Source organism: Salmo trutta, chromosome 17 (genome assembly GCF_901001165.1).
Source record: "Salmo trutta chromosome 17, fSalTru1.1, whole genome shotgun sequence".
NCBI classification, from domain to species: domain Eukaryota; kingdom Metazoa; phylum Chordata; class Actinopteri; order Salmoniformes; family Salmonidae; genus Salmo; species Salmo trutta.
Genome location: NC_042973.1, coordinates 13,496,459 through 13,511,727, shown reverse-complemented (window position 1 = coordinate 13,511,727; position 15,269 = coordinate 13,496,459). Strand labels below are relative to the sequence as shown.

The 15,269-nt window shown below is 41.8% G+C and overlaps 1 protein-coding gene across 1 annotated transcript; it reads left to right on the top strand.

The window, feature by feature from the left end:
* The first annotated feature begins 1,276 nt into the window (after nucleotides 1-1,276).
* On the top strand, nucleotides 1,277-13,909 carry vcam1b (vascular cell adhesion molecule 1b). The gene is made up of 10 exons (XM_029695712.1): nucleotides 1,277-1,536; nucleotides 1,876-2,151; nucleotides 3,768-4,058; nucleotides 4,455-4,715; nucleotides 4,925-5,200; nucleotides 6,180-6,449; nucleotides 8,837-9,148; nucleotides 9,496-9,771; nucleotides 11,865-12,125; nucleotides 12,516-13,909. Exons 1-10 carry the CDS (start codon nucleotides 1,500-1,502, stop codon nucleotides 12,674-12,676), a joined length of 2,421 nt encoding a protein of 806 aa, XP_029551572.1. The 5' UTR covers nucleotides 1,277-1,499; the 3' UTR covers nucleotides 12,677-13,909.
* The last annotated feature ends 1,360 nt before the right edge of the window (nucleotides 13,910-15,269 follow it).

Below are 15,269 nucleotides of genomic sequence, written 5' to 3'. Positions count from 1 at the left end.
ACTACAACGTATACAATTTACCACCAGAGACATTCTTCCGAGGACAGGAAGATCTCTGTTGGCCAACACGGCCAGCATCTACGACCAACCTACCGAAGCGCAGCTCAGAGTAAATATTTATTGCATTTTCCTTTTCCAAATGGGCGGTAATTTAGAATGCATAAGATACTGTATTTACGATAGCACAGCTTCTCCCTTTGTTCCTCAGTCTTCCCGCTCTTTCATTCAAGCCCAACCCCCCCTCTTTGAGTAACAAGCCATCATACGTCCCTGGTGGACGTTTTCTGTATGACATAATTTGCATTCTGTGTATATGTAATTCTGTGTGATTAGTTAGGTATTTAGTAAATAAATATTGTATTGCTGATCCAATTTTGTATTGCTGATTCAACTTGTTAGCCAGGGCTCGTGAAGATAACCAAGAATTTACAACTTTCAGATGAGACTGAAATAAGGTGACGATTAATATTGACTGCTATTGATGTAAAATATTACGAGGTCTTTAAGAGTTTATTCGGAAGATAACAGCTCTATAAACACTCTTTCGTGGTGCCCCGACTTTCTAGTTAATTACATTTACATGATTAGCTCAATCAGGTAATATTAATTACAGAGAAAGGATTTTATAGAATAGCATGTCATACCACTTAATCCGGCATAGCCAAAGACACGACACTAGTTATATTGCTATTGGTATACTTAATGCTACATTTAGGTGGTAAACCATAGAGATAGCCTACACATATTTATCTTAATGGAGATTTAATTTAGCTCAATACATGTTGTATACATTTAGGCTCCCGAATGGTGCAGCGGTCTAAGGCACTGAATCTCAGTGCTAGCGGTGTCACTGCAGACCCTGGTTTGATCCCATGCTGTATCACAACCGGCCGTGATCGGGAGTCCCATAGGGTAGTGCACAATTGGCCCAGTGTCGTCCGGGTTAGGGGAGGCCAGGGTAGGCCAGGGTAGGCTGTCATTGTAAATCAGAATTAAATCAGAATTAAATCATAAATTAAATTAAATAAATACATGACAGACAGACAGGCAGGCAACCAGACAGATCAAATACATCAATATAGTTCATGTATGGAACATGTCTATGTCAGTTAACATATCATGTCTGGGATTTTCAGAGGGATCCCAAATATCTTGCTCCTCTGATAAAATATAATTTAATCACGTTTTAAAGGAAACCATCTTGTGTTCCATTTAAACCAGCAGAGGGGGTTGTCATTCACAACCAAACCAGACAAAGAGAGAGAGAAAGAAGAGCGAGAGAGAAAGAGACAGAGACCGAGACTAAAGGCCACTCAAGGAGTGGGGGAATTCATCCTTGGTATTTTAAGGGGGTGTTTTAAATATATATTTTCCCCCTGTTGGTATCCCCCCTATTACAAGTGATAAATCCACAGGCTCTGGATCTGGACACTGGGCAGACCAGACACAACATCCACAGCCTAACAAAGGAATACTAAGGAAATTTACAGTCTAGCTCAATGTCTCTGTTATGGATATTGATACTACCAGTAACAGGTAAGCTTATTTTTCTTTAATTCCACAGATTTATACTTTACAATCAGTGTGACTTGTCTTCAATCTATATACTGTAGGTAGCCTACTGTGTTTCATGCATTTTAATATGATTATGGGTAGGCTTGCGATATGAACTAATCAGAAAATGTCAGTATTGTACTTGACAATATGTACATATGCAGCCATAATAGGCTAAATATTCTAGTTTACGAAGATGCCTACCTTATAACTAATAATTGACTGTCATGACCTCAACGTTCCTTAGACTACTTTATAGTTACCGTTATGTGTTATTGATTATGAATGTGAATTCTAATTCATTCTTATTTTACATTTCAGCCTTTGCATTTCATGTGGAGCTAAAACCAAAGAGTGCATTTTTCAGAGTTGGTGATAGGCAGGAGCTGCAATGTTCGGTGAAGGATTGTAATGAAAAGGTTACTATGTCCTGGGCTTTGCTGGGGGATAAGCCCATGTTTGCTAAAATACACACCTCAGGGTCGGAATCCGTGGCGGCCTTTGACCCTGTGATGACAGTACATGATGACATTCTTCTCTGCAAAGTCAGTTGCGGAGCATTGACCAAACAACAGCGTGTGGTTGTCAAAGTGTACTGTAAGTCCATTAAACTTCATTCACTAAGCCATCATAAACCATTGTAATAAGCCAATATAAAATGCATATGAATGCTTATAAGTTTTTCAATGATTATTATAAATATTATGAATGCTTATGAATTGTAATGCTTATCATACTTATAAATGCTTATAAATGAAGTATGAATGGATCAATAAATTGTTTATTAATACTTTAATAATCACACAACATATAAAGTCAGCAGTATATAACTTAATACATTAGTGAATTGAATCAGTCCAATTGAATCAGTTCTACAGTGACTTCAGAAAGTATTTACACCTCTTGACTTTTTCCACATTTTGTTGTGTTAGTGTCTGAATTTAAAATTGATTAAATTTGGGTTTTGTGTCACTGACCGACACACAATACCCCATAAAAGCAGTTACAGAGTTTAATAGCTGTGATAGGAGAAAACTGAGGAGTTACATTGTAGTTACTCCACAATACAAACCTAAATGACAGAGTGAAAAGAAGGAAGCCTGAACAGAATACAAATATTCCAAAGCATGCATCCTGTTTGAAATAAGGCACTAAAGTAAAACTGCAAAATATGTGGCAAAGAAATGTACTTTATTTCTTGAATACAAAGCGTTACGTTTGGGGCAATTCCAACACAACACTGAGTACCACTCTTCATATTTTCAAGAATGGTGGTGGCTGCATCATGTTATGTGTTTGCTTGTCATGTCAATGGCAAGGACTAGGGAGTTTTTATGAATACAAATACATGGAATAGAGCTAAGCACAGGCAAAATCTTAGAGGAAAACCTGTTTCAGTCTGCTTTCCAACAGACACTGGGAGACAAATTCACCTTTCAGTAGGACAATAACATAAAACACAAGGCAAATATACACTGGACTTGCTTACCAAGATGTCATTGAATGTTCCTAAGTGGACTAGTTACAGTTTTTACTTAAATCGGCTTGAAAGTCTATGGCAAGAATTGAAAATGGCTGTCTAGCAATGAACAACAACCAATTTGACAGAGCTTTAAGAATTTTTATAAAGAACACATACTGTACAATTCAGGTGTGCAAAGCTCTTAAAGACTTACCCAGAAAGACTCAAAACTGATATAATCACTGGCGACAGTGATTCTAACATGTATTACTTAGGCAAATTAGATATTTCTGCATTTTAGTTTCAATAGATGTGCTAAATTATTATGAAAACATGTTTTTACTTTGTCATTATGGGTTATTGTGTGTAGATGGGTGATCAATTTAATCCATTTTGAATTCAGGCTGTAACACAACAAAATGTAGAATAAATAAAGGAGTATGAATACTTTTTTTACCTTTATTTAACTAGGCAAGTCAGTTAAGAACAAATTCTTCTTTTCAATGACGGCCTAGGAACAGTGGGTTAACTGCCTTGTTCAGGGGCAGAACGACAGATTTGTACCTTGTCAGCCCAGAGATTCGAACTTATAACCTTTCGGTTACTAGCCCAATGCTCTAACCACTAGGCTACCCTGCCGCCCCAGGGGCACTGAAGGCACTGTACATGTACAGTACATGTTGAAAGTAGGTCTACGAATTTCAGTTTCAAACATGTGTAGCTGCCTTACGATCGACATTTTATATTCCAGCATTTCCAGAGGCTCCTGTCATATCAGGCTACGACCATCTTCTCTTGGGCCAGTCCAACACTCTGACATGTGAGGTGATAGACGCTTATCCCGCGGAGCACCTGCGACTTGAGTGGCTGCGAGGAGACAGCATGCTCCAGACAGATGTAGAGTCCGTTGTATCTACCTACAGGTTCATGCCCACCCCAGAGGACAAAGAGGCAAGCATCACATGCAGAGCCTCTCACGATCAGGATGGTGTGCCTGATGAAGAGAAGACCAAGGAAACCACTGTGTCTCTCACAGTGCTTTGTAAGTTACTAAAGTGTAAATGTTAGACAAAGGGTAATCTCTGTTAACCCAGTGTAAAATCTTGCGGAATTTGGTCAGCTGTGCGATTATTTTCTGTTTATATGTGTTAGAAATTGAGAGTTCTGTCTCCACCCTCACAAAAGGAAAATCACACACCCAGGACTCCCCCAGGACAACTGGTTCAAGTGAACTACCATACAGTTTGGAAACATTTGGAACTTAACTTTCATAACGGCAACAAATAATATTTTGAATACAAAAGATACACTTACCATGTGCAGTTTAGCAATTAGCAATGTCTCAATGGAATGCAATGGAATTTGAGTCATGAATAAGGATTACATTGAGGCCTACCTACAACAACCACATCAAAAATGTATTCTTTATTTTCTCCAGATGCACCACAGAATATATCAATATCTGAGCCGACTGCTGTGAGAGTTGGCTCCAGTCTCACGTTGTCGTGCCATGCTGAAGGGAGCCCCAGACCAGATACACAGTGGAAGGCCATTGGTCCAGATGGACAGGCTGTTATTGTGGGGCAGAGCGAGGAGCTTGTTCTTACAGAGATGACACTGGTGGATTCTGGTCAATATGAGTGTGTGGTGAGCAACACCATTGGAAACATCACAGCCAGCGTGAACATCCTTGTTCAAGGTAGGATGACTTTGAATTTCCCCTTGGTTTTGTATTTTGGATCATTACTGTTTGGTGTCACTTTGTGATAGTTTAATAATTAGGAGTAATCTTTACAGCTTTGTCTAAAAAGTCTGTTTGGAGGAGAAATCTCAATAAAGCAACGTCTAAACTAGCAAGCTAAAGTTGTGTTTTGTGTTCTCTGTCCTGGATGATTTCCCTTCTGGCAGCTCCCCCAACCAACACCACCATCACAGTGAGCCCAGCCAGTGAGGTGAAGGAAGGGGAGAGCGTGACGGTGTCCTGCCTGTCGGACGGAGCTCCGGTGGGACGTATGGTGCTGAGGAGACTCTCTGAGGACCAGGATGTAGAACTCCAGTCCAGCAACGGCTCCTCCACCTCCTTCACCCTCTCCTCTGCCCTGCTAGCAGACTCTGCTCTCTACCAGTGCCAGGCCTTCAACGAACACGGCAGTCAGAAAGTCAGCGCCTTGCTCTCTGTTGAAGGTGAGATTTTTTTTTACATTTGGGTAATATTACATTTTAAGTTGATTTTGCGCAGTAGTTACTATAACTACTTTAGTTACCAGATTCAAATTATGTCATTGCAGCTTTGTACATTAAACAAGGGCAGGATTCTAATAATGGAAACTGGACAATTTTTTTTCAAAATAGTTGCCTTGTTACAGTATATTACATGTAATTACCCAAGTAGCTGCATAATATATTTCAATGTAAAGTGTAACCTAAATACAGTAGAACAATAGAACAATACATGTTCTATCAGGAATGGGGAATTTGTCTTAGTAAACGTACTGACAACCCAAATTCTCTGGGGAGCAAACAGTGTTGCATCACCAAGCCAGTAGGTTCCCCTCTGGGTAGAAGAGCCATAGAACAGTGGCATAGCAGATAGCAGAAATAGTAAATGATCTGTTCACACTCGTACAGACGTTTGAGAGACTCTCCAATGTGGATTGCTGCTATTTTTACTCTGAGGATAGGCTTCACACCTCCAGGTAAGTTGAGATAAGTACAGGAGCTGCTGATGTGCCCTTGAGCAAGGCACGTAACCCTAATTGCTCCTGTAAGTTGCTCCGGATAAGAGAATCTGCTAAATAAAGTACATTTTTCTAGTACTATTGTTGATGATCATGTGGAGTGGAGGGCTCTGGCAAAATGTTCATTGTGTTACCAATCAGATTATTTTTGTGATGAAAGTTTACTTTGTGATGTGTGTTTACTCTTCTTAATATACTGTAATGTTTGCCTTGTTTTTTCTTTTGTCGATTAAGATGTAAAGATATTTGATTTTGCTAAGAGCTTTTCTTGCAGGATAGTAGTTTTAATTTAATTCAAATAACTGAACAGAATTTTCCCGAAATGGAACTGAATCAAATTGAACTGAATTTATCTCTATTCAATTGAACTGAGCATAGAAACTGCGACGTCATCTATCCTCTCTCCTGTGGTTTTATTCTCTCAGAGTATCCCCTGGAGGTGGCGATGGATGTGGGGGTGACGGCTGAGATGGGATCCAACCTGGTGCTCTCCTGCCGGGCTTTGGGCTGTCCCCAGCCAGCCTTCTACTGGAGGAGCATGCTGGACATGCCCGTCCATAGCCGTGCACACACCCAGGACTCCCTCTCCCATCTCCACCTGGGCCCACTTGGGCTGGTCAACGAGCAAGCCTACACCTGTGAGGCCAAGTGTGGCTCTGTCATCAAGGCCAAGCACGCTGAGGTCAAGGTCTTCTGTGAGTATACTATACAGTGGCAAGAAAAAGTATGTGCACCCTTTAGAAATACCTGGATTTCTGCATAAATTGGTCATAACATTTGATCTGATCTTCATCTAGGTCGCAACAATAGACAAACACAGACTGCTTAAACTAATAACACAAACAATTATATGTTTTCATGTCTTTATTGAACACACCGTGTAAACATTCACAGTGCAAGGTGGGAAAAGTATGTGAACCCTTGGATTTAATAACTGGTTGACCCTCCTTTGGCAGCAATAACCTCAACCAAACGTTTTCTGTAGTTGTGGATCAGACCTGCATAACGTTCAGGAGGAATTTTGGACCATTCCGCTTTACAAAACTGTTTCAGTTCAGCAATATTCTTGGGATGTCTGGTGTGAACTGCTCTCTTGAGGTCATGCCACAGCACCTCAATCGGGTTGAGGTCAGAACTCTGACTGGGCCACTCCAGAAGGCGTATTTTCTTCTGTTGAAGCCATTCTGTTGTTGATTTACTTCTGTGTTTTGGGTTGTTGTCCTGTTGCATCACCCAACTTCTGTTGAGCTTCAATTGGCAGACAGATAGCCTAACATTCTCTTAAAAAATGTCTTGATAAACCTGGGAAATCATTTTTCCGTCGATGATAACAAGCTGTCCAGGCCCTAAAGGCAGCAAAGCAGCTCCACCATACTTTACAGTTGGGATGAGGTTTTGATGTTGGTGTTCTGTGACATTTTTTATCCACACATAGTGTTGTGTGTTCCTTCCAGACAACTCAACTGTAGTTTCATCTGTCCACAGAATATTTTGCCAGTAGCGCTGTGGAACATCCAGGTGCACTTTTGCAAACTTCAGACGTACAGCAGTGGCTTCTTCCGTGGTGTCCTCCCATGAACACCATTCTTGTTTAGTGTTTTACATATCTTAGACTCATCAACAGAGATGTTAGCATGTTCCAGAAATTTCTGTAAGTCTTTAGCTGACACTCTAGGATTCTCCTTAAACTCATTGAGCATTCTGCGCTGTGCTCTTGCAGTCATCTTTGCAGGACGGCCACTCCTAGGGAGAGTAGCAACAGTGCTGAACTTTCTCCATTTATAGACAATTTGTCTTACCGTGGACTCATGAGCATCAAGGCTTTTAGAGATACTTTGGTAACCCTTTCGAGCTTTATTCATGTCAACAATTCTTAATCTTAGGTCTTCTGAGATCTATTTTGTTCGAGGCATGGTTCACATCAGTCAATGCTTCTTGTGAATAGCAAACTCAAATTTTGTGGGTGTTTTTTATAGGGCAAGGCAGCTCTAACCAACATCTCCAATCTCGTCTCATTGATTGGACTCCAATCCTGACCCCAATTAGCTTTTGAAGAAGTCATTAGCCTAGACGTTCACAAACTTTTTCCAACCTACGCTGTGTGTTAGTAGTTTAAGCACACTATGTTTGTCCATTGTTGTGACTTAGATGATGATCAGATCAAATTTGATGACCAATTTATGCAGAAATCCAGGTAATTCCAAAGGGTTCACATACTTTTTCTTGCCACTGTACATCATCAGAAAGATGGCTTGGTTAAGTTCAATGTATTTGCTTTGAAACGTGCTTTGCATCGGCCACCTTTTTACAGAAGTCCAATGCCAGATTGATACGATGAATTCAAGCATATTTGGAAATGTCCAGTTGAAAACAAAGTTAGTTGGGGTTGTGTGTTTTTTTGCCTTACACTTGTTCAGTGGTACCATGGCCACATTCAATTCTACAGGTTTATGTTGATACAGTAACTGTTTTGCTCAGTTTTGGGTAATGCTTAGGTTCACTTCACTGACTTGGAAAGAGTACAGTGACGCTTTGTAGGAGGTTAGAAGTATACTCCTCCTCTTATGAAACCAAATGTAAGACTTAAAGCTTGAATGATCCCTCATGCTGCTCTTCCACATAACATGGGCAGAGGTCCAGTTTGCTTTTGTCGGATTGCACTGGGATCAGTAGTCTGGTTCAATGTGAGAGAGGGATCACCAAGGAGTGAAGAATGATAAATACACTCCAGGGTCACTGAAGTGAAGACATTTCCTATTTCCTAGATGTGAAAGTCATTGTGTTGAAGGGGGTAAGGGTTGCTGTATTCCAGGTCTTTGACCCACGATTATATCCAGAGGGATGTTTCACAAGTTGTGTGGATTAATGCCTCCCTTACTGGAAGTAATTAAAAAAAACGGTATACTATGGGAATTTGTCAGGTCCCAACATTAGGATCTGAAACACCCCATCTATGAACCTTCAAAGTTAAGAGTCTACCGTTCAACATGCCTGACTAACTCGCTCACATCTCTATCTGGTCTCAGGTTCTTTTAGTCACATATGAATATTTTAATCTACCCATTTCTCTCTCCTCCCCCAGCTTTCCCCTCGGACCCTATCATCGAGAACACTGGCCCCTTTCTGGAACACGGTGTCGGCACCTTTTTTTGTTCGGTAGCCGACGTCTACCCAGCCAGTCTCCTGCAGATCCAGTGGCTCGATGGGGAAATCGAGCTAGCCTCCGAGATGGGACAGTATTCCAGTGAACTCCAGAATGTGACGTCAACGCTTTCTTTCTCGGTTGGACCGGAGGACCAGGGCAGACAGATCACCTGCAGAGTCAGTCTTCAGATGGACGAAATCCCTCAGAGTGGGAGAGAGAGGCAGGCGGTGACTGTACTGGAGCTCCACTGTAAGTGGTTGAAGTCTGAATAAAATCATTAACTTTTTTATGGCCATGGGGTAGATAAGGATTGGGATGGTCCTAGAAAGCCACAAGGTGGTACAGGATTTGTTCCGCCCCAGCATTATAACACACCGGATTCCACACATTGTGTTCTGAACAGAGGACCATGAACAGTTAATTGCTTGAATCACTTGTGTTTATGGTGGGGTGTCCACCCCCTTGGTGCCTTCAACTTAAGGAATCCGTTATGCCGAACGTCAGTCCTTGAGGTATGAATGGCAGTTGTGTAGTGAGGGTTTATAACCTATGTCTGTGTTTATAAACCTAAACTGAGTCTGATGTTTGCTGTGCAGATGCCCCCAGGGGAACCACCATCACAGTGAGCCCAGCCAGTGAGGTGAAGGAAGGGGAGAGCGTGACGGTGTCCTGCCTGTCGGACGGAGCTCCTGTGGGACGTATGGTGCTGAGGAGACTCTCTGAGGACCAGGATGTAGAACTCCAGTCCAGCAACGGCTCCTCCACCTCCTTCACCCGCTCCTCTGCCCTGCTAGCAGACTCTGCTCTCTACCAGTGCGAGGCCTTCAATGAGCACGGCAGCCAGCGAGCTAGCACACACATTACAGTCAAAGGTGGGTGCCATGCTTCTGGCAAGAACACACCACATCAAGTCTTTATTCCGCTCCCACGCATTCATACTGGCAACAACAGTAAACTTTCCCTAACCCTGATTAGCTTTTTTTTGCTTCTTCAATGAAGTTACTGTTCTCTACACCCACAGATCTCTTGTTTTCGCTTCTTATTTATGGTCTTGTATTTGCTCTCATTTGTTGGAGTGTGGCCGTTCTATTGTCATGTGGCAGCTGCAGTGGTGTACTTAAGTACTTTTTTGGTATCTGTACTTTACTATTTATATTTTTGCCAACTTTTACTTCTCTACATTCCTAAAGAAAATAATGTACTTTTTACATTTTGATTGTCCAATTCACACACTTATCAAGAGAACATCCCTGGTCATCCCTACTGCCTCTGATCTGGTGGACTCACTAAACACAAATGCTTTGTTTGTAAATTATGTCTGAGTGTTGGAATGTGTGCCTGGTTATCCGTTTAAAAAAAAACAAGACAGAAAATTATGTTTTTCTTAATATAAGGAATTTGAAATGATTTATACCTTTACTTTTGATACTTAAGTACATTTAAAACCAAATACTTTTAGACTTTTACTCAAGTAGTATTTTACTGGGTGACTTTTACTTGAGTCATTTTCTGTTAAGGTATCTTTACTTTTACTCATGTATGACAATTGAGTATTTTTTCCACCCCTGGGGAGCTGTCAGTATCTAAGAACATGCTCTATAAGTTTGTCATTGGCTGAGCTGTTGTCACACTGTACCAAAATAGAATATCACACTTATACCACACTTAACACTGCACAGGAACTCAACAACATGAAATTACATAAAGTCATTCTAGATAATGGGTTCTATAGAACATTCCTCATTGATATTTCACACACTGTTGTCAGTAGTTTCACACATTTTGCTCAGTAATCAACAATATAACAAACGGTAATTGCTCATTCCAAAATCATGGGCAATAATATGGAGTTGCTGCTATAACAGCCTCCACTCTTCAGGGAAGACTTTCCACTAGATGTTGGAACATAGCTCTGGGGACCTGCTTCCATTCAGCCACAAGAGCATTAGTGAGGTCGGGCAGTGATGTTGGGCGATTAGGCCTGGCTCGCAGTCATTCCAATTCATCCCAAAGGTGTTCGATGGGGTTGAGGTCAGGGCTCTGTGCAGGCCAGTCAAGATCTTCCACACTGATCTTGACAAACCATTTCTCCATGGACCTCGCCTCGCCTTTGTGAACGGAGACATTGTCAGGCTGAAACAGGAAAGGACCTTCCCCAAACCGTTGCCACAAAGTTGGAAGCACAGAATCATTTAGGATATAATTGTATGCTGTAGCGTTAAGATTTCCCTTCACTGGAACTAAGGGGCCTAGCCCGAACCATGAAAAACAGCCGCAGACCATTATTCCTCGTCCACCAAACTTTACAGTTAGCACTATGTATTGGGGCAGGTAGCGTTCTCCTGGTGTCCGCCAAACCCAGATTTGTCCATCGGACTGCCAGATGGTGATTCATCACGCCAGACAACACATTTCCACTGCTCCAGAGTCGATGCTTGGCATTGCGCATGGTGATTTTAGGCTTGTGTGTAGTTGCTCGGCCATGGAAACCCATTTCATGAAGCTCCTGACGAACAGTTCTTGTGCTGACGTTGCATCCAGAGGCAGTTTAGAACTTGGTAGTGAGTGTTGCAACCGAGGACAGACAATTGTTATGCGCTTCAGCACTCTGCGGTCCCGTTCTGTGAGCTTATGTGGCCTACCACTTGGTGGCTGAGCCTTTGTTGCCCCAAGACGTTTCCACTTCACAATAACAGCACTTACCAGATGACCGGGACAGCTCTGGAAGGGCAGAAATTTGACAAACTGGCTTGTTGGAAATGTGGCATCCTATGACGGTGGGGTGTCCACATACTTTTGTATAAATATTGTATGTTGCATTGTAAACTGCCAATAGACTAAATGTCGTACAGTATTTCAGACTATAACTGTACTATATTCATACAATTTTTTCCTTTGTTGTCTCAAGGCAGTCTCAAGTGTCTTCCCTCAGTATTGATGTGTGTTCTATTTTCCTTGTGTCCAGCACCTCCTAGGAACACAACAGTTCTGATATATCCATCTGCTGAGGTGCAGGAAGGCCAAAATGTCACAATCTGCTGTCGCTCTGTCAGTTTCCCCCCACCTGCTGTGGTTTTAAGGAAACTGGATAATGGCACAGAGCTCTACTCCCCAGATGGGAACTTCCTGCTGGTTAACCTTGTGCCCAATGATACAGGCTTATACCAGGTGAATGTTACCAATGACCTGGGTTACGAGACCGAGATCTTCAGCATCAACGTCATAGGTGAGTGATGTGGTTCAGTGTTCGCTCTTTAGCTTGGCATGCTAGAAGAAACAGGAGAGCTCTTTATTTCCCTTCACCACAAATATAATTATTATATTTGTTATTATTATATAAAATATAATTCACAGTAAAACCAGTTACTTGAAACCACTTTGAACCCCATGTTGAACTGAGAAATTGGGAACAGTGACTACGGAGATAGACCCGACAACAGTGTACAGTAGTTTGAGAACAGTGAAGCTTGCAAAAGCCAAGGAAATTCTATCCACCAATAACACTGGTGTTATTTGAGATGACTCGAATGCTGTAAAAACATTAAATAAAAAATGTTAGCAAATCTGTCTCATCCTCACTGTCTCCCTGTTCTTCCCCTCCTCCCTTGGCCTCCAGAGAAGCACTCCAGTACTTCACCAGACTGGAACCACATAGTCATTCCTGCTGTCTGTGTGGGTATCATGGTGACCACCACGGGCCTAGTCCTGGACTACCTGAGGAGAGCCAGGAGGAAGGGCTTCTATGAGCTGGCCAAGTGTAAGCCCGGGTCTGCATAGACTAGAGGAGTCTAAAACCTGCGGTCCGGAGCCAGATTGTGGCCCCCACTTGTGCTACCACAATGACCATGTACTGTATGAGTATCACATTGGTGAGTGTTTTGTGGTTCCTCAGGCAAAATGACTTTTACACTGTGTGCAGAGGCATACCAAGGGACAGACTTACCTGGAGGGGAGAGGGAACAGACGAGAGGTTCGTCCAGTGTCAGGTCTCATATGAAGGGCAGAGGACAAGGCAGTATGACCTTTGGATGTTACTGGTAGAGGAAAAGAGTGTGGTCTTCTGGATGTTTTTCATTTCTATTAAACCTAAGCTAAAAGTCAATAAAATGTTTAATAATCTAACTGTCTGCAACTAACTATCATTTGCTCCTTTTTTCACTTTTTTGCAGCTATTGTTGAACCCATTGATGTCTAAGTGTCACAACTATTGGATAAATGCAATATGCTACATGTTTTTAAACAAAATTATACAATTTGTAATTGGCTGTGATAAAAAGTTGAACTGTTTAACGAGTTAATTACAATGCATTTGAAAAGTACAGTTTAAATTAACTTTGTTATATCAGTATGGGAAGGTGGTTTCCCAACAATAGGTGAAGTCAGTATTGTGGTAATGTAATATAGAGAAGCAAGCCAAACTGTATTTGCCTCATAGGCTTTTTTGTATATAGGTCTTTAAAGATGGAATCCACAGTAGGGGAAACAGCGCCACTGTCCGCCCCACAGCTGTTGTTATTGTTTTTGTTTTGTTGACGAAGCAGAGCTGGGGAGCGTCGTAGTAACAAAAAAATGCAGTACATATGCTGGTGTTCTTTCGCACGTGCAATCATGTCCGCGGGGGAGAAAAAAAGTGTTTGTTGTTTGCATTAACTTATTTGGTTGTTGTAATATCGCAAACGGATGTGGCAATTTCACCATTAAGGATTCCAGCTTTAATGTGGACACTTACTAGAAGTGTTTGCATGTGTGGAGAGTGTGCAATGTGCATGGAGTATTTTTGTCCCACACCATTTACTTTATTGCTGTGGGATATTAGAGCTGGTTTGGTACGTGATTAAAGAAGCTGTTGTTTTTAAATCAAAGCCTATATAGAATGTATTTGTTATGTTTGTGACTGTTCATACTCCTTTGTATGTTGTGAATATGTTTTGCCCTATTTTTTGTGAATTGTGTTTGAATTGTACGTTTGTAGAGATGTTCAATATTAAATATTTATTTCCATAACTAAAATCTGTTCATTGAAATAGGAGCTTTGGGGTCTCCTGTTGCAGTGGGGAAAGCCAGGGAACGTTTCAACAATGTAACGTTCGTCATATTGATGGGACCAAAATGCAGCGGGAATGTGTATACTCATCATCTTTTATTAGAAGGAAAAAACACAAACAAAATATTTATAAAAAATAAACGACGAAGACAGTCCTGTAAGGCAACACGCTATACGCAGAACAACTACCCACAACCACAGTGACAAAAAACCCTTACTTAAATATAGCCTCTAATTGAAGGCCAAACCAAAAACCCTGAACATAGAAATAGACACAGACATAGAAATATACTAACATAGACCATTGCCCAAAACCCCCGAAACACACAAAACAAACACCCCCTGCCACGCCCTGACCAAACTACAATAACAAACAACCCCTTTTACTGGTCAGGACGTGACAAACAAGTATCAGGGGCTTTTGTATGAGTCACTGAATGCTTTATTTATTTTTATTTGACCTTTATTTAACTAGGCAAGTCAGTTAAGAACAAATTCTTATTTACAATGACGACCTACCCCGACCCTAAACCGAACGACACTGGGTTGTGCACCGCCTTATGGGACTCCCAAACATGGCCAGTTGTGATACAGCCTGGAATCAAACCAGGGTCTGTAGTGATGCCTCTAGCACTGAGATGCAGTGCCTTAGACCGCTGCGCCACTCGGGATCTTACTTACAAGCTCTTTCCCAACGATGCAGAGTTTAGATCCTTTATGTAGTCTCTTATCTTAGTCCTCTTAACTCTTAAAAATTCCAAATGTTAGCTATCTATCCCCACTCTGACTGGATTCCAATCGGAATTACACATCACTTTGCAAGCCAGTATAATGCGACTTGCTGGCCTGATGTGGCCTGCAAACCATGAGTTGCAGGCCACTGTATTAGGGTAAACTAGGCCCTCAAAATAAGGCCTTATGAAATATGTATTGTATCGTGTTAAATAATGTAATGATAGCATATTCACTTAAGGACCTTGGGACTAAAAACCTCCCTCTGCAACTGGATCCTGGACTTCCTGATGGTCCACTTCCAGGAGGTAAGGGTAGGTAACAATACATCTGCCGCTCTGATCCTCAACACGGGAGCCCCTCAGGGTTGCGTGCTTAGTCCCCTCCTGTTCTCCCTGTTCACCCATGACTGCGTGGCCAAGCATGACTCTAACACCATCATTAAGTTTGCCGACGACACAAGGGTGGTAGGCCTGATCACCTACAACAATGAGACCACCTATAGGGAGGAGATCAGAGACCTGGCAGTGTGGTGCCAGGACAACAACCTCTCCCTCAACATGAGCAAGACAAAAGAGCTGATCGTGGACTACA